Source organism: Octopus bimaculoides, chromosome 18 (genome assembly GCF_046866305.1).
Source record: "Octopus bimaculoides isolate indiv1 chromosome 18, ASM4686630v1, whole genome shotgun sequence".
In the NCBI taxonomy this organism is placed as follows: Eukaryota; Metazoa; Mollusca; class Cephalopoda; order Octopoda; family Octopodidae; genus Octopus; species Octopus bimaculoides.
Genome location: NC_142945.1, coordinates 18,934,616 through 18,955,264, shown reverse-complemented (window position 1 = coordinate 18,955,264; position 20,649 = coordinate 18,934,616). Strand labels below are relative to the sequence as shown.

The following is a 20,649-nucleotide window of genomic DNA, read 5'->3' as shown; positions in this document are numbered from 1 at the left end:
CTGCCCAATTTAGAAATTGAAACTACAATCTTGTGATTGTGAATGCAACAACCTAACCACTAAGCCGTGCATTAATCTTGAAGGTCTCAAAATAAAAGAAAAAAAGTCATGGGGAATACAAAACTGTAAGAGTAGGGGATACTAGAGATGATATAGAAAGCTAAAAGTGACTTTGAAAATATGTAAATCTCTTTAAAAATATGTAAATCTCTTTAAAAATATGTAAATTTCTAATTTAGAGGGTATATATAAAGAACTATGATGATAATGTAAGCCTACTTGTATGAGTGATTAAAAGTTTGCTCTCTCTCTCTCTCTCTCTCACACACACACACACATATGATGGCCTTTCAGTTTCTTATTTCTTTACTGCCCATAAGGGGCTACACACAGAGGGGACAAACAAGGACAGACAAAGGTATTAAGTCGATTCATCGACCCCAGTACGTAACTGATACTTAATTTATCGACCCCGAAAGGATGAAAGGCAAAGTCAACCGCGGCGGAATTTGAACCCAGAACGTAACGGCAGACGAAATACCGCTAAGCATTTCGCCCGGCGTGCTATCGTTTCTGCCAGCTCATGGCCTTTCAGTTTCTGTCTACCAAATCCACGCACTAACATTTGGTTAGCCTGGAGCTATAGTAGAAGATATTTATCCAGGTGCCACACACTGGGACTGAACCTGAAACCACATGGTTGGAAAGCAAACTACCTAACCACATATGCCTCTCTCTTCTTGCTCAGACACACACACACACACACACACACAACCATCATCATCATTTAATGTCTACTTTTCCATGCTGTGCATATGTCAGATGGGATTTGTTGAAGTAGATTTTCTGTAAACCAGTTTCCCTTCCTGTTGCTAACCCATACCTGTTTCCAAGAAAGGTTATATTATCTCACAGTCCCCAGTTCCACTACTCTACTGGTCAAGATGGTTTTTAAGAAATATCAAAATATGTGTTGGCACTCCATCACTTACGACGTCGAGGGTTCCAGTTGATCCGATCAATGGAACAGCCTGCTCGTGAAATTAACATGCAAGTGGCTGAGCACTCCACAGACACGTGTACCCTTAATGTAGTTCTCGGGGAGATCAAGCGTGACACAGAGTGTGACAAGGCTGGCCCTTTGAAATACAGGTACAACAGAAACAGGAAGTAAGAGTGAGAGAAAGTTGTGGTGAAAGAGTACAGCAGAGTTCGCCACCATCCCCTGCCGGAGCCTCGTGGAGCTTTTGGTGTTTTCACTCAATAAACACTAACAACGCCCAGTCTGGGAATTGAAACTGCAATCCTATGACCGCAAGTCCGCTGCCCTAACCACTGGGCCATTGCGCCTCCATCAAAATATACAAACATTTTTGTATCAAAATTATTTATTTAACTTAGAATTTGCAAATTTAGTTATACTCTCTTCATGATACTTTTCATATAAATCCACTGCTGACCTGTAAAATAGAAATAAAATAGCAATATAGTTAGTACATGTCAAGAAACATTAACTCTTTAGCATTTAAACTTGCCATATCAGGCCCAAATATTCTACCTGTTTTGTGCTGAAACTGGTGAGATCCTGCCTCTCACACCTACCTTAGAATGCCATTTTAAAAATAAACAATTACATCATCGAAATCTCAAAGCTATGTGAAAATGCATAATGAATTCAAACTAATGTGAATAAATAAGCATTACACTTGTCAGAATAGTCTGAATGCTAAAGGTTTAAAACTTAGTGAGAGAATATAATTTTCGGCTACAGCTGAAAATTATATTCATGTTTGAAGGTAAATTGGCAAATCAGCATATTTGAAGAATTATTTTATGCCATGCATTCTGTAAGCAATAGCATTATTGGTTACAGGTTTCCACTTGGACGACCATTGGTCCAAACTGTACAACCTGAGAAGAACAAATACTACACAAAGTATTTTTATTAAAAAAATACCAGTTTAAAAATTTTCTCACCGATACACATTAGCAAAAGATATATATATATATATATATATATATATATATATACATGCATACCATTGGTAACAAGAAGGGCACCCAGCTATAGACAATCTGCCTCAACAAGTTCTGTCTGGCCCATGCAAGCATGGAAAAGTGGACGTTAAAATGATGATGATGAGGCTTCATACATATGTATACACACATATATATGCATATGTGTGTAAGACAGAAATTAGTTGTAAGATGGCCCACAAAAATCAAGCCTTAACTGTGCTAACCACTCAACCAAAGTGACCAGACAGTTTCAACCATCTAAATTAGAAGTCTTGACCTAACAAGTTAGAATTATTCATATCAGTAATCTGTTAACGGGGCATTCAGTCCCAAAGTATCAAGATATGGTATTGTGTTTGATTTATACATTGAAGACAGAAAAATGTCGTAAGATCACCTATGGCAACTAAACTTTGTCTGTTGTAAACCACATGCTGACCACTAAACGAACACATGGTTTCCAAATAGTTTCTGTTGACCATATTTCAACTTCAAGACATTGTACAACCTGAGGTGATGGTAGAAGTAGCATGCAGTAGGACTCAATCTAGAACCACATGTTTGCAGAGCAAACTTCTTCACCATACAGCCTTCAATTTATATCATTGTCATTTCATCAGAACTAAACTAAGGAAAAAAAGAAATGTAAGTAAACAAAATACCAGCAGTATACTGTAAACAACAGTACATTACTATTGATTACAATGAAGTTCTTAACCACAACTCGATGTCTACAAGCGAGAATCAATAAATTCTTACATGTAGGTATGAATGTGAGATTAAGGACTTCAATGTCAAACCACATAGATCGAGATTAGATTCCACCGCATGGCATTTTGAGCAAGAGATTTCTATTACACTGTACTTGTTTTATGTTCAAAACGGTAAGATCTGGCTTCTCACACCTACCCAACAATGTTATCCCAAAAATAAATCACATCATCAAAATCTCAAAGCTACAAGATAATGCATAATTAGTTCAAAACAATGCTAATACATAAGCATTACATTTGACAGAGTGACCTGAATGCTAAAGGATTAAGACTGAGATTTGGTAAAGGAAACTAAAACCTCTTACTGATGTGTGTGTGCGGGGGGGGGGGGTGTATTTCTATTGTTCACTAATTTACACAGATGAAAGATGGGAGACCGAAAAAAAACAAAAGTTGTGTTTTTCAAACCAGTTCCCTTGCAATATTTATTCTGTGCTAAGTTACCCTCGTACAGCTTTTGCCTTCAGAGGTATAGTGAACTAGTGGCTTAGTGGAAACCTGTAACCAACATTGTTGCTGTTCACAAATTGTGATTAAGAAAAAAAATACATAAATAAATAAACCAATTAAATGTTTTGACAGCTTTGGCAGTTTGACCTTTTTTTTAAACCATATTTTTGTCTGTGGTGTCATAAATATCATGATATTTTGACTATTCTTTATTCTCAGTTTAACGAGCGGTTCACACCTATAAAAGCAACAATGGCAACTAAAAGAAATAAATGAAGAAATTCATATAAATTTCAGCAAGTTTAGCTGTTCTACTTAAAAGACAGCTGAATGTAAAGATATACAATGTAGAAAAATACCAGCCGATAACTATGTGAAAATATTTTCAGTGTCAAAACTCCAAAAGAACTGAAGAAAGAAATCTTAAATTTCAATCCATTCTCACAAAAGAAGAAAATACCAACTGGGGAAAAAACACTTGATTTGTTAACTATTTCACAAGCTCATTTCAGTGTGTTGAAATACGCCAGATAACACCCAGTCTACCCCATTAGCATACCTCAGTCATAAATAAAAAAATAACGTGGTCACATGACAAAAAAAAAAAAAAGTAAAAATAAAAGACAAAAAGGAATAAAATAATTATGCATAAATCTTATTTCATTGCAAGAAATGGATCTGGTTTTAAAACATTGCTTAAAATCAATACAAAATATACACAATATATATTTATCTGTGTTTGTGTGTGTGTATATATATATATATATATATATATATATATATATATATATATGTGTGTGTACACACATACATCCATATATAATCAATCATAAACACCATCTGGTTTTACATCTTTTTCATTTTTTCCTTTTTATACTAACATGAGTGAGATTGATTTACTGTACACCAACCAACCTTATACATACCCTTTAATGCTCACAGCAACAATGCATTTTGTAGTGGTTCTGTTTTATACATTTGGGCATTTCTGATTATATATGTTTGCTTTGGATTCTGTGGTGCCACATTAAAAACACATCCAGCCATTGAAGACCATCCAAAAACACATCCAGCCATTGAAGACCATCCAAAAACACATCCAGCCATTAAAGACCATGCCTGGTGCAGTCCACTGTCTAGCCAGCTCTTATCAAACCATCCAACCCATGCCAGCATGGAAAACAGACATTAAATGATGAGGATGCCCTTCATTTCACCAACTGCAGTGAAAGAGTAGTCCAGGTATTTTCTACTGTAACATGTGTAAACCATGTGAATTATCCTTTTAATATCAACCCAGCTCAAACTGCCCCTATTAAAATATTCACCCTCATCATTGTTTTAATGTCTTTTTTTTTTAATCTTTTTTCCCCCCATGCTTGCATGGGTTGGAGGGAATCTGTTGAAGTGAATTTTCTACAGCTGGGTGTCCTTCCTGTCACCAACCCACACCTGCTTCCAAGTAAGGTAACATTTCTTCTTGATAAGACATGTTTTCAGGAATGATAGGTAATAAAGGACACCATTTATATAATAAACATTCATTTACAACAATTAAATAATGCTAAGGCAAGGAGACAGTAAGACACACAAATACATGCACACACACACACACACACATATATATATATATATATATATATATATATATATATATATATATATATATATATACATACAAACATGCATACACACACACACACACACATATATATATATATATATATATGTAGCAGACTTCTTTCAGTTGTTGTCTACCAAATCTATTCACATGGCTTGGTTGGTTTGGGCCCTATATTAGAAAACGTTTGCCTAAGGTGCTATGCAGTAGTATAGAACTCAAAACAATGTGTTTGGGAAGCAAACTTTTTACCACACATATATATATATGTATATATATATATTTGTATATTTGTGTGTGTGTGTGTGTGTGTGTGTATTTGTCCCACCACCACTACCACCATCACAGTTTGTTGTAATGGTGGTAGTGGTGTTGGTGTGTTTGCATCCCCATAACTTTACAGTTCGGCAAAAGAGACTGGTATGATAAGTACTAGGCTTAAAAAATAAGTTCTGGGGTTGATTTGCTTGAATAAAATCCTTCAAGGCAATGCTCCAGCACGGCCGCAGTCAAATGAATGAAACAAATAAAAGAATGGTATTTATATTGTATAGAAATGATAAGAACGTAAGTGAGCAGTTGTACTAACAGTTTTGAAAGATGTGCTGGTAGTTGACCTTTACCCGTCAAGGGTGCTTGGTGAGCCACATAGTTGGTAAACTTGACAACATCTGGACAAACATGTTTCTGAAAACCAAGATATATATATATGTCAGTCTATAAAGGTTTAACAATAAGAAAGTAATTAAAAAAATATCAAAACCACGCCAGTGACATAATGAAAATAGCATGGAAGTAGCACTTGTGTTAGATAACCTCAAATACCAATTCGTAACAGCAGAGAGAGAGAGAGAGAATGTGTGTGTGTGTGTGAGAGAGAGAGAGAGAGAATGTGCGTGAGAGAATGTGTGTGTGTGTGAGAGAGAGAAAGCTGGACAGACAGAGAAAGAGAGAGATCCAGTATATCCTGTTATATGGCTGGTTAGCAGGGGTGCCTGAAACCCAGCAGAACAAAAAAAATAATGCATGTCAAAAGTACAGATGAACATATAGGGTCAGTGAATATCTGACAGTAGCAGCACATAAGGACAGAAATCATTGATATGGTGAAGAAGCAGACATCATGATCCCTTTGGGTGTGATGGACTCTTAGTTCTTGCCAGAACATCTCAGAGAAAGGTTGGCAGGGGACCTTAGAAGTGGTGGGAAAGTGGGGTGTGTGTGACCTACTTGCACTCCTCTGCTGACTTATGGGTTAGTATAGGAAGACAAAGTCTAGAGCAGAACACTTTGAGAGAACAGGCTGTCCTGTTGCAACCAACTTTAACCTTTTAGCATTCAGACTCTGTCAAAAGTAATGCTTATTTATTCAGATTGTTTTGAATTTATCATGCATTATCTCATAGTTTCCAGATTTCGATGAAGTGATTGTTTATTTTTACAATGACAATGTAGGGTAAGTGTAAGAGGCCAGATTTGGTTGGTTTGAACACAAAATAGATAGAATAAAATGCAGTTAGCCCTAGTACAAAAATATATTTTTTGATTGAATTTGGATGAAATTTCTTGACACAGCACAGGAATCAGTGATGCACATTGTGAATATGGCTTTTACCAGCCAAAGTAGGTTGAATACAGTTAAGTTAATTATGAGTGTTATCCACTGTTTGACAGCCAGGTTTAAATGCTAATAGGTTAATGTGGTTTCAGATAAATTGCATTTCTTGTAGCTTGAAAGAATTACTAGTTGTTCTGAGTCACCATTTCCACAGGATTTATCTTCCCCATAACAAAGAGAGTGATACCAAGAAATTCCCTTAAAGCTTCATTGTGCATGTATTGTATCCTACAATATGAATAACTGTCTTGGATCTCAAGAATAAGGATTGCCACTGCAGCAGTCAGGGTATCAAGTGCTTCTGTGATGATGAAATATTGTCGCTTCTGTGGTTTTCAAGCGATTGAGGGCACATGGTAGATGTAGCACAGGAAGCAGCTGTTAAAATTCTCCAGTTACTTGTGCTGATGCACTTCAAGCAGTAGTAGCCATTAAAGTCTACAATTGAAGGACAAGACGGCCATCACTGGAGCCAAAGAAAGAAAGAAAGAAAGAGAGAAAGGAAGGAAGGAAGGAAGGAAGATTACATTAAATTACAAAGTCAGACCATCAGCTGATGATGGTCTGTGTCAAGCAATAAGCAAGTATATTTAGTCACCTGACCTACTAGAAACAGCAGACAAACTTTCCTAATAATACATCCAACTGCCTTTAAAAAGGGCACAGATAATATAGCTCTATGGATATTGAGTCTGAACAAAAGACAGGATGAACATGGTTGGAATGTCTTTTGATCATAAGTCTTCTACAATCAGGGCTGCCCTGAGACTAAACAACATCTGAATCAATTTCAATCATCAGAAGACAATTACAACAGGCTGCATGTCTTTTCATGTTACTATGGGTTAGATAGCAGTAGACTGCTGATTGTATTGCCGTGTGGAATGGGTTTTTTTTTCTCTTCTGAAAGCTCTACCATTCAGACAACTAAAGCAAAATGGCTGAGAAACAATAAAAATATTTTTGAAAGTTACTGAAGCAGAATCTTTTTACAGTACATAGCTGCCCTTGTAACACCAATGACTCAGTGATGAAGAGTCTATACTTAGTTTGAGTTCCTTTGTGTCAGCATTCAATGCAAACACTTCTAAATCATCATTTCAACATCCATTCTTCCATGCTTCCATGGTTCAGACAGAATTCATCAAGGGAGTTTTATATACAGGATACTCTTCCTGTCCCTAACACCTGTTTCCAAGCAAGGTTAATATTTCTTCAAGTGAAAGCATGTGGCAGCCTGGTGGTTAGGGTACTGCACTTATGATCACAAGATTGTGGGTTTGAAAGCCTGACTGTGTGGTGTGGTATATTGTATTCTTGAGCAAAACACTTCATTTCATGTTACTCCAGCCCACTTCGCAATAAATGAGATTTACTGCATTAGATTGGTGTCCTGTTTTCAGTCATTTATATGCCGTGGGGACTGAGTAATTGGCCCCTATGAGTCCTAGGACTCAAGACAGTAATGTCCAAGGATTGATGAAAATGAACATATCTTTACAGAAAACTGAAAAAAAGGAACACTGCTTGTATGACAGTGACCCTCATTTACAACAATCATGCGATGTCAAGACAAAGTGATACAAACACATGCACACACACACTCGGAAACTTTCACTTCCCATTAATCGATTCCACCCACAAGGCCTTGGTTGGTGTAGGGCTATTGTAGAAGACATTAGCCCAAGGTGCCATGCAGTGGGACTAAACTTGAAACCACATGGTTAGGAAGTGAACTTCTTCAGCATGCAGCCATGTCTGCCTAAACTGTTATTTATTCTACAGTTTATAAGTTAATAACAAACACCTGAGATGTTTTTACCTGTAAAATTGCCAGCTCCCACAAAGAAGAATTATGTGCATGACAATACTCTGGGTCATCGACTTCTGGCATGAACTGTCCGCTACCAGATTGTTCATTTTCAAACATTACATCAGTATATGGAAAAGACTATCAAAATAAAATATGGTAAAAAACAAAAACACATTAAAATGTTACAGGGGTTCAGATGATTTGATGAAAAAGAAAATATTTAGTATACAATATATGCTGGACAATATTAAGGCTTGTCCACTTGTTTATTAATGAATCTCAGTCAACATTGGAAGACAATTTACCTATTTCTGTTTTATTTGATCTGTTGATTTCTTTGTAGGAAAGTGGTTCAATAGTAGAACACTAAACTAAAAGCTTAATGGCATCAAATTCAAAGACCAGCAATGAGTTGTCACAGTTGTTAAATCCCTGATAAATGTTCTTGTGGTGGTAGATGCCACTGAGAGATGAATTTCATGTTGTATAGAGTGGTGTTCAGTAGCTGCCACATGCAGCCTATAGTCAAATCAAGATCTTAAATCTAATGCCAAAGCCGTTCATGATCAAGACATCATCATCATCAATGTCTGCCTTCCATGCTAGCACGGATGGGACGGTTTCACAAGAGCTGGCCAGGCAGAAGCCTGCACCACACTTGTGTGACTGTTTTGGCAAAAGAAGACCCGAAGGGCATTAATAGACATAAAGTTCTAAAAATAAAGCAATGGATTAATTGAAGAATGAATATTTAGCATCACAATGGCACTAAATAATTAAACTCTCACAAGACTTACATGTATAAGACTGCGGACAACACCAAGGAGAGCTATAGAAGCTTCTGGTAAGGTCTGCAATGCAAGAGTCGAGAGACGCTTCATGAAGGCCAACACACGATGTTTGGTAATCTGAAGTAGAAAACAAAATACAAAATTCAGGTATGTGGCTAATTAAAACATAGAAATAAAATGGTATGGTCCTTTTTCTCATTAACTTATTTGTCTAATCTATGTTGGCATGGATTATGAAAGAAATTGACAAGAAGGTGATAGAATATCTCATGTAAAAGGTAGACTTCTTTTCAATACATTTCAAGTACAATTCATTTGCATTCAACTATAATACATTTGTACAATACACCCTTTTAACACCAAAATCAAAATCAAAGGTACAAATATTACTTGGTATCAAGATGCAAAATTTTTCCCCATCAATTTCATTAAGAAAAGCACAATAATGTAATAATCTTTTATTCTTTGCTTTTACTTTTTTTGTTATAAATAAACAACAAACTAATAGATTAGACTATCAAAATTTAGTAGATCTTAACAGTTTTTTGCTTTCTTTTTTTTTGTCATTTTGACATAGTGTAATGGTCAGCAGAGGATGTGGGATCAGAGGGGCATTGCTGCAGCTTTTTAGAAAGATTGTAGCAAAATTATCAAGTGCTATTCAGAAAATACAGGTTTGACTTTTATCTGCAACTCACTTTTAAACAAAATTTACTTCAGTAGCAATGAACAAGAAGAAACAATAAATTCACCTGTTTTTTACGCTTGAAAATAGTTTCTTCTAATGTGTTCAAAAGAAGAATCATGTATTCACTAGACTCGCCTGGAAAACAAAAGGAAATGTCTTAATATTTTTTACTTATGGCAGTCGACAGGTTAAAGTTTCTCAGAAAAATTAGAGTAATATAAACCAATGAAATCCAATCTACAATCACAGAGGGGCTAAAAAATTTCATCTTAAGAATCACCCACATTTAACATGAGATGAGAGAGCTTCTAAAAGGTGGCTTGATCCGTTACAAATAACAACCAAAATCTAAAAATTACATCCTACAACTTCAAAAGAAGACGTGTTTGACAATCTAATCTTAAATATAGAACATGAGGACAGTCGTGACTAGGTCTTTGATTATAGGTCTGCATGTTCAGAGTCAACCAAGGACTAGAGAACATCATCATCATCATCATCGTTTAACGTCCGCTTTCCATGCTAGCATGGGTTGGACGATTTGACTGAGGACTGGTGAAACCAGATGGCTACACCAGGCTCCAGTCTGATTTGGCAGAGTTTCTACAGCTGGATGCCCTTCCTAACGCCAACCACTCAGAGAGTGTAGTGGGTGCTTTTATGTGCCACCGGCACGAAGGCCAGTCAGGCGGTACTGGCAACGGCCAATATAAATAATAAATTTGACATAAAGCTATTAATTGAAGAAAAAAAAAAAAAACATTAAAAGCACAAATTAATACTTGATTATGATTAATTTAAAGAATATTTTGAAGTTGAGAATCAAAGAATGTACACTAATTATTTTAATCCTATAACTGTTAGAACTCTCTTAATCTATTCAGGTCAGAGAGGTACCATTAAATTTTCCTTTTCATTTAGTATATTTCAGGAACAGCGACTCAACTGGTCAGAGCCTAACCCTCTTCAAGCTATAGTGACAAAGGAACTGGACCTATCATCATCATCACCATTATTTTACATCCATTTTCCATGTTAACATAGATGAGACATCTCATGATGCTTAGAGCAGTTCTTATTCAGAGCTATTGCCTTCCTAGTCAAATAATTAGGCATAGTTTCTTCTGTAATTCGATGCCTTGCCTAACACCAATCTCTTTACAGAGTGTACTGGGAGCATTTTATTGTGGCACCAAAACTAGAGAGGTTGTCATGTTCTCTTAACTTGTGTACCAAATACTTTACAAACACAAATAAATGACTGGTCTATTTTACAATGCTACAGTTGATACATAGTTTAGTTATTGCTACGTTTGCAACACCTGTCTACTGTATGTATCCATTAGAGTATTCTACAGAAATCTGTAGTCATGGAATAAATGCACATTTGGTATGACAGGGCTTAGGTTACACGTCAACCACCTCCTAGGCACACAATCATTATATTTGGAGCAGTAGTATTGTCAATTTATTCAACAGCAGTACTCATCATCAACATTTAACACCCATTTTCCATGCTGGTATGGGTTGGATGGCTTGACAAGAACTGGCAAGGCCAGGGTCTACACCAGGTTTCATAGTCTGTTTTGGCATGGTTTCTATAGCTGGAAGCCCTTCTTAACACCAACCACTTTATAAAGTGTACTAGGTGCTTGTTACGTGCTATCAACAACCACACCAATGCTTTTTACAGGGTATCTTGATTTTAGGATCTCAATTTTGTTGTGGTAGGTGGGTCTTTTTGAGAATGCTGTGGTAGGCAGATCTTCTTGAGTATGTTATGGTCGATGGGTTTTCTTGGGTATGCTGTGGTGGGTGGGTCTTCTTGGGTATGTTGTGGTGAGTGGATCTTCTTGGGTATGTTGTGGTGGGCAGGTCTTCTTGGGTATGCTGTGGTGGGTGGGTCTTCTTGGGTATGTTGTGGTGGGCGGGTCTTCTTGGGTATGTTGTGGTGGGTGGGTCTTCTTGGGTATGTTGTGGTGGGCAGGTCTTCTTGGGTATGCTGTGGTGGGTGGGTTTTCTTGGGTATGTTGTGGTGGGCAGGTCTTCTTGGGTATGTTGTGGTGGGCAGGTCTTCTTGGGTATGCTGTGGTGGGTGGGTCTTCTTGGGTATGTTGTGGTGAGTGGGTCTTCTTGGGTATGTTGTGGTGGGCAGGTCTTCTTGGGTATGCTGTGGTGGGTGGGTCTTCTTGGGTATGTTGTGGTGGGTGGGTCTTCTTGGGTATGTTGTGGTGGGTGGGTCTTCTTGGGTATGCTGTGGTGGGTGGGTCTTCTTGGGTATGTTGTGGTGGGCAGGTCTTCTTGGGTATGCTGTGGTGGGTGGGTCTTCTTGGGTATGCTGTGGTGGGTGGGTCTTCTTGGGTATGTTGTGGTGGGCAGGTCTTCTTGGGTATGCTGTGGTGGGTGGGTCTTCTTCGGTATGTCATGGTGGACAGGTCTTCTTGGGTATGTTGTGGTGGGCAGGTCTTCTTGGGTATGCTGTGGTGGATGGGTCTTCTTGGGTATGCTGTGGTGGATGGGTCTTCTTGAGAAATTATTTTAACCTTTGAAGCATGAAAAGTCAATCACAGCAGGATTTGTACTCAGAACATAAAGCAATGTAACTAAATACTCTTTGACATTTTCACTGGTGCTTTACTCATTCAGATAATCCAGCACATTAATAGACAAGAATATTGTGTTTGTTTTCTGTTATGTCTTCTTACCTGCATTTAGTGATATAATTCTGTGGTAGAAATATTTGTAGAAATGCACAGGATCGATGTTTAAAACATTGCCTTGTCCAGAAAGTATCATAAAAGCAGTTAAGGTGCATTGTATAGTCTGCTGCAAGGTCAAGCTCTGGAAGAGAGAAAAAATTACAAATATTAACCAACCAATTTTTGAAAAAACCAACATAACTAGCATGATTGACTGACAGACAGACAGACAGACAATGATCCAAGTAAGCAAATAAAACTGCTTGGGCTAGATTTATACAATATACATGTTAATAGAGAGATGCAAAGACTGAAAATATTCAGATTATGAACATTCATGTATAAATATGTAGGTATTTATATATTAACAGAACAGATTTACACACAGAACAAATACACACACACCTGAGCTTTCTGCTTTGTTAATATATAAATATCAACATATTTATACACGAATGTTCATCGTCTGAACATTTTCAGTCCTTGTCTCTCTCTATTTACAGGTATATATGTATGTGTATTGCATAAATCTAGCGCAAGCAGTTTTATTTGTTTATTTGAATCATTATCTCCATATCTGCTCACCTGGGTTCCTCTTGCACTTGGTAAAGATTTTGGAGCATAAGTTCTACTAAATATTTTCTATACTGAGCATCTCTAGATCTCATCTGTTGACTATATATATATATATTGGCGTTAGGAAGGGCATCCAGCTGTAGAAACTCTGCCAAATCAGATTGGAGCCTGGTGTAGCCACTTGGTTCACCAGTCCTCAGTCAAATCGTCCAACCCATGCTAGCATGGAAAGCGGACGTTAAACTACGATGATGATGATAGTGGAAGGTAGAGGTTGCTTATTATAATCAAAGATAATGTTAACTAACAGTTACTGTTATTAAAATTGATAGATTCCAAACACTCACAATATTGTTATATCCTCTATTTAACATTATCAACTGGTTATTGTTACTCAAGAGACTCAGTCACAAAGTGAGGTCATGCAGTTATCAGCCAGGCTAGTGTAAGGCTTTTTATACAAGGACATAGTGCATAATGCATGCTATGGGACCATACTGATGTTTGTCAGTCCAGCCATACAGACATTTTTTTTAAATATCATTTCTTGAGAGAGAGTGAGGGTGGGGGGTGTTGATGTGGACTTTTGAAGATTGATGCCTTTAACCTTTTTGATACTAACCTGCCTTAGACTACCCTTGGTTCTAAGATGAAAACTTCCTGTTTTAAAGTGATCTAAATTAAAACCTTCCATCAAAATTTTTTGTTAATTTACGTTCTAAAAACCAGCTTAATAACAAAGGTTTTTTTCCTAAATTCTTCATTATTTTCCAAACTGATTGAAATAAAAGCAGTTCATAATAATGAGTTTATTTTATTCAGTGCTCAGATGCACTGCAACTTGTCAGAAAAGTCAAAAGAGTGTACAGAAAGCAGACATGTCAGTCAAGTAAAAAAAGACAGTAGTGAAAAGTAGAAGTACGTACACAGTTGTTGTTGGCACTCCGTCGCTTATGACACAGAGGGTTCCAGTTGATCCGATCAATGGAACAGCCTGCTCGTGAAATTAACGTGCAAGTGGCTGAGCATTCCACAGACACATGTACCCTTAACGTAGTTCTCGGGGATATTCAGCGTCAAACAGTGTGACAAGGCTGATCCTTTGAATTCCAGGCACAACAGAAACAGGAAGTAAGAGTGAGAGAAAGTTGTGGTGGAAGAGTACAGCAGGGTTCGCCACCATCCCCTGCCGGAGCCTCGTGGAGCTTTAGGTGTTTTCGCTCAATAAACACTCACAACGCCCGGTCTGGGAATCGAAACCGCGAGTCCGCTGCCCTAACCACTAGGCCATTGCGCCTCCACAGATTGAAATAAAGGCAGTACATAATAATGAGTTTATTATATTCAGTGCTCAGATGCACTGCAATTTGTCAGAAAAGTCAAAAGAGTGTACAGAAAGCAGACATGTGAGTCAAGTAAAATAGACAGCAGTGAAAGATAGAAGTACATACACAGGACACAGAATAAAAAAAACACATAAGATAGGAAAATGAACATTAAGAGAGACATAAAGAGGAAAGGGTGCATAGGCACATCAGGAATAGTGTTGGTGAAATTTAGGAAGCATGGAATTTTTGAAGGATGCAGTGCCCTGACAGTTAACAACTGATGTGGGTAGTTTATTCCATACTTTAAGAATTCTGTTTCCACGGGTGTACTCAGGGGATTTGTGCAGAAATTCTCACTTTAATATGACTAGGTTATTTCGGCCATTTTCAGGCAGGATGGAAATATTTGCCAATAAAATTCTCAGCCAATTACAGCTGCCTTAGTATCAAAAGGGTTAAATTGCTAACATCGGAACTTAAAAACTCACCTGGCTTGCAATCATATTTTTCAGTGTGCTGAAAAGGTCTTCAAAATAATCAATGTTCACAAAATGAGCAAATCTGGAAAAAAAAAATGAAAAAAAGAATAAAGCCAACAATTAACAAGTAAACACGGGTAAATCATCTACTAAATATTCAACACCCACATTTGTTTGATTTTATATTTGCTGACATATCTATTCATCATAACTTAACATCCACTTTTCCATGCTTGCACGGATCAAATGGAATTTGTCGAGGCAGTTTTTCTATGGCTGGGCACCCTTCCTGTTGCCAACACTCACCTGGTTCCAAGCAAGGTAATACATCCCCAATGGCCAGACATGGTTTTGCAGAATATCAGAAATGAATGACACTGCTTGTAAGGCAGTGACATTCATTTACAACCATTATGTGATGTCAAAACAAAGAGATACAAACACACACACACACACACATATATATTTCGTTTTTGTATTTAGTTTGCAAGATTCTTTATGCCAATTCATGTGTTGAAGCATATTTTATTGTGTCTGAGGAGAGTCATTCTGTTTTAATGCCTCATTAATTAACATTCAACAGTTCGATTTTGACTCATTTTTTTTTTCTAAAATTTTCATTGCTTCTTGCAACCTCTTCAATAGTTGTTGACTGTCTGTTATTGGAGCTGTGTTCTTTTTGTTTGTGCGTCAGTGTGCAAGTGTATACATGTATGTATGTATGCATGCATGTGTGTGTGTTTGTACCTCTCTCTCTCTCCTTGTGTGTGTACGTTTGAGTGTGTCTATGTGTTTGGATTTGCATGACTATATACCTGTGTCTGTTATGTATGGATGTGTCTCTATATGTGTCCTTGTGTGTGTAAATATTTCAGTGTAAATGCAAATATCTGTTACGTGGTAGCAAGGCATGCTAGAAAAGCAGTCAAATCTTTCCTTTTCTTGACTGCTTTTCTAGCATGCCCTGCTACCATGTAACAGATATTTGCATTTACACTGAAATATTTAGCAACTTTTTACTTTCCATTTATTTTTTCCACTTTATGGAAGTCAATATTTTCTCTGTTAACATCCACCTCAGCAAGGTCACGGATCAAGTGGAAAGACACCAACTACTGTTTCCTCTTGACAGGACAAAGAAATTTCCTGTTGTCTTTCAAATCCAGGCAGGGCCAAACAAGGTCCTACAAGTGGCGTTATATCAGGGTTGAAAGAATGACATGTACAATATTAAATACGCTAAGACAATCTGAAAACAATAGAAACTTTTAAACATTTACTGGTTTTTATGAAATTTTTGCGTTAACAGACTTGAGTTAACGGAAGTTAATTAGCCCGATAATGATTCTCAAAGTTAACTTAAAAGTTAAATTGTTAACGAAAATGTTAACTTCATTAATTAACGAATTAATGAACTTGCACCCAGCTCTGTATATATATATATATATATATATATACATATATAAGTCAGTAAATATGTTAACAGCATGTGGAGAAATAATAGGAAAATAAAAAATAATAATAATAAGGCAGAATGCTAAACTGAAAGCATATTTTAATATAGATGTGTATAAGGAGGATTAAAAAGGATTTCTAACTGGCTTTCATTGCATGGCGAATTTTCAAGAAGAGGGAAAATGAAAATAATGTTTTTTACAAAAAAATAAAAAATATAAAAAATATATAAAAAAATAAATATACCAATACATTATATTGTCTTTGAGCTTTTAAAGTTCAATGGTAATCCATGTAGATAATTGTTAGAAAGATTAGGATGCATGTAATTAAGATTGGTGTTGTGTTTACAAAAGGCCGAAAGTTTATGTGTTAAACAGGAAGTGTGATGTCAAAACAGGAAGTGTGGTGACAAAACAGGAAGTGTGGGTAAGAGAAGACAGTGTGTGTGTCTACATAACAGCCTACTATCAAATTTACCTGTGTATGTATAAACTGTGGCTATTGGGGTATCACTACCTTCTACATATATCTCCTATTTAGTACTGGGGATATTTCATTCATGAGGACACACTCCTGTATTTGTGTGAGTGTTGGGTCCTTTAGGTGCTTGGATAAAATGCAAAGGTCAAACCAACCCAGTGTGTTTCTATGTTGGTCTTTGGTACATTGGTAGAATATAGAGGACTGTTTTTGTCATTATATTGTTTCAAATGTTCATTTAGTCTCTCCACAATGTTTCTAGACATCTCACCAATGTATGTCATATTCTTGTCTTTACAAGCACCCTCTATGCATTTTATACTATAGACTACATAAGGTTAATTTTACATGTCATGCAGTTCTCATTGGTGCATGTGGTATTCTCAAAGGGGTACACCCTACATAATTGTAATTTGATGGAGCTCCCTGGCTTTTCAACGATCTTAATTTTGAGTTTGGCCTCCTTCAGAGCTTTCCTAAATCTTTGGGTTAGTTCTCTATGGGCTATGTGGCCTCTATAAACATCACTCCTTGATATCTGTCAGCCTTTTACTATGTATTCACCCTGTTTGCTTTGTCACAAACTCTCTGTATCCTATTCCAGTCTTTACTTCTTTTATGCATACACAGGTAGATTTGTTAGTAGGCTGTTATGTAGACGTATATATATATATATATATAAAAGTAGGTAAATGGATATGTAAGTAAACAGATAGATATGTAGACAGATAGGTACATAGGTAATATGAACAAACAAGCACACACACACATACACAAAAGACTGAAACACATGAGGAGACATATGGAGACACATCCATACATAACAAACGCATTTACATAGTCACACAAACCCATACACACACCAGTTGACAGATGTACATACACAAATATACACACATACAAACATGAACACACAAACACATGAATATGTAGAATACATACATATAAACACACACATAAATACATATATGAATACACACACATACATACATACATACATACATGTGTATATACATGCACACTGATGCATACACATGCGCACAAAAAAAAAACAAAGAGAATCCAGTTTCGATAACAGACAGAGTTAACAACTATTGAAGAGGTTGCAAGAAGCAATGGAAATTTTTTTAAAAAATAAATAAGTAAATAAGTGAAAATTGAACTGGTGAGTGTGTTAATTAATAAGGCATTAAAACAGAATGACTCTCCCCAGACACAATATATGTATATAAATACACACACACACAATGGTGTTTCAGTTTACATCTACCAAATCCACTCACAAGACATAGGTTGGCTGGAGCTATAGTACAAGGTAACTGCACACAATGTCACACAGTGGGACTGAACCCCAAACCATGCAGTTAAGAAGCAAACTTCCTAACCATATAACTATTATGTATTGTTAAACATTTGACTGAAAAATAATAATGAAAATAAGAATGAGATAATGGTATGATGCTACATGTATCATTATTTACTTAATCGTTGTGTTACTGCGAATGACTTTTAAATTAAGCAAAGGATCAATATACAAATCAAACTATAAACTCACTTGGTCAATCCTTCAAGAACAACTGTTACAAGGGCTGAGTCTGGAGATTTCTTCAAGATACGGACGTATGTTGCAAAAACATGCTGTATTATTCTGGTGTTCTGTAAGACAGAATAACAAAGACCATAATAGTCTATGTAAGAGACTATATACAATACGAAGACAGTATATACAAGCGACTGATAGAATACACATGTAGACAATACATGCTATATACAAATAATAGCCAGTGCATCTAACTAACAGATGATATATATACTCAATTGACAATATTTACAAATTATAGACAGCATAAGCAACCAATAGATAGTATATACAACAAAATAAATGGTATACATACCAAATGACAACTTATACAAGTAGATAGCATATACAACTAATACTATGTACAAAGCAAAGTATATACAATGCATAGTCTATATAAAGCAATGTCAGGAAAACAGTAGATTGAGCAAGATTGTATTATAGGCAGTGAGTGTGTATAAATAGATTATATAACAATAAGAAGGCTTAAAATGAAAGTATACAGTTCACATTAGCACAAATTTTACCAGTGCAACAGAATAACCCAATTAGTACTACAGAGAATAGACACCAGATTTAAACCTCAATGTTTTTTGTTTAACCTCAGGTCAGCTCAGATTGAGTAGACCTATGAACAAATGAGTCTTGTTCTTAACCACATTCCATCAACTCTCGTTATCCTCGCCACCCACATCTTTCCTCTCCCTATATCAACCTACTTGTTGACACCTTCATGCTGATTTCCTCCATGTACATCACACATCACTGTTTTTATGTTAGTTTTTCCATGTTGGACAAAATTTCCTGAGGTATTATTCTATGGCCAGATGCCCTTCCTGGTGCCAATCTTTACTTATTATCAAGTAATTTCTTTTATTCCATTTGTCTTCTCACAATGAAATTGTGTCGGACATATTATGTGGGATATAAACAAGTCACCACTTCCAAGTAGCATCAATGCAAAGACACTTGAAGACAAATGTACACACATACACACACACATATATTTTGATTTAAGAAAAACAGTTCCAGTGGAATCTTACATATTCTAGTTTCTTTTTCTTGTCTTCTGAAGCTTTGGTTTCAAGAAGTTCATTTTGTAGACGTTCCATTTGTTTCTCTCTCTGAAACAGAAAATGTTTATACAACTTTAAATCATCGCTTTTATCAACACCTCCAAACGCATCAATACCATCATCTTACTATCAACAAGTTGATATTTTCAATACATTCAATAATTCTGCAATTGGTTTCCTTCCTTTAGTTGCTATGTTTATTATCTTATATTTTACTTGATGGGTCTTGTGGAAGGAATAGTACCTGTGACCTTTCCAACCCGCACTCTACCCCCATCTCAATGAGATTGATGCTGTCAACCCTTTTGATACCAAACCACCACCCAAAATTACCCATGGATCTATGATACAAACTTTCTATTTCAAAGTAACCTAAATTAACACTTTCCAAAGAAATTTCATATTAATTTATGTTCCAAACTCCAGTTTAATAATGATAAGGTTATTTTATGAAATTCTTTATTATTACCAAAATTAATAAAAAAAAAAAGGCAGTATATTTTAACAGGAATTCGGTGTTGAAAGTGAATAGGATACCAATTTTTGCTGTAAAATGGAGATAATGGATGATACCAATGATGACAAATTGTCAACAAGGATGATTTTTATTCACTGTAAAATAACAAAACTATTACCAATGAAAAGATAATGGCGCCAATGATAACAATTACCAAAAAGGATGTCTATTGCTACACAAAAAAAACTATGTCACCAAATCTTTTCCTGTTGTAACTACAAACATTTGTTGATTGAAGTAATGGACAATTATGTAGATTTAGAGAATAATTTTGATTGGAAGTGAAAGAGATGATAATGGAATAGAATAAGCTGGTAGAATAGAAATAACATTAATTTAACACATAGCTATAATACATTAGAACCTGAATGCCAAAGTTAGCTTTGTGTATGTGAATAAATTTGAATTATTGAAAACTGAATGTGTTGTTTTATTGATTCTTCGCAACTTGCAGACTTTTCTGGGAACAAGTTTTGTTAGTCTGTTAACAACTATTTTTTCACAGTTTAAATACCATTATGATAAAAAAAAAAAAAGTAGATTCTTCTGGCTATTTTGCAGGAAAATGTTGAGCTTTCCTTGATAATGGCAATGGCAGCTTATTCACATTATTTTTAATTAATCATGCATTATTTTGTAGCTTTGAAATTTTGATGATGTGGTTGTATATTTTTAGAACAATAT

The 20,649-nt window shown here is 36.0% G+C and overlaps 1 protein-coding gene across 1 annotated transcript in view; it reads right to left on the bottom strand.

Moving 5' to 3' along the window:
- Positions 1-1,370: 1,370 nt before the first annotated feature.
- The window catches only part of LOC106869614 (nucleolar complex protein 3 homolog), a 36,521-nt gene continuing 17,242 nt past the window's right edge, over positions 1,371-20,649 (bottom strand). Inside the window, exons 12-20 of the mRNA XM_014915422.3 lie at positions 19,416-19,496; positions 18,349-18,449; positions 14,865-14,937; positions 12,479-12,614; positions 9,838-9,908; positions 9,092-9,202; positions 8,304-8,432; positions 5,453-5,550; positions 1,371-1,460 (exon numbers count right to left, since the gene is read on the bottom strand). Coding sequence (XP_014770908.3) covers positions 1,385-1,460; positions 5,453-5,550; positions 8,304-8,432; positions 9,092-9,202; positions 9,838-9,908; positions 12,479-12,614; positions 14,865-14,937; positions 18,349-18,449; positions 19,416-19,496 — 876 coding nt within the window. The 3' untranslated portion in view covers positions 1,371-1,384. The remainder of the gene's footprint in view (positions 1,461-5,452; positions 5,551-8,303; positions 8,433-9,091; positions 9,203-9,837; positions 9,909-12,478; positions 12,615-14,864; positions 14,938-18,348; positions 18,450-19,415; positions 19,497-20,649) is intronic.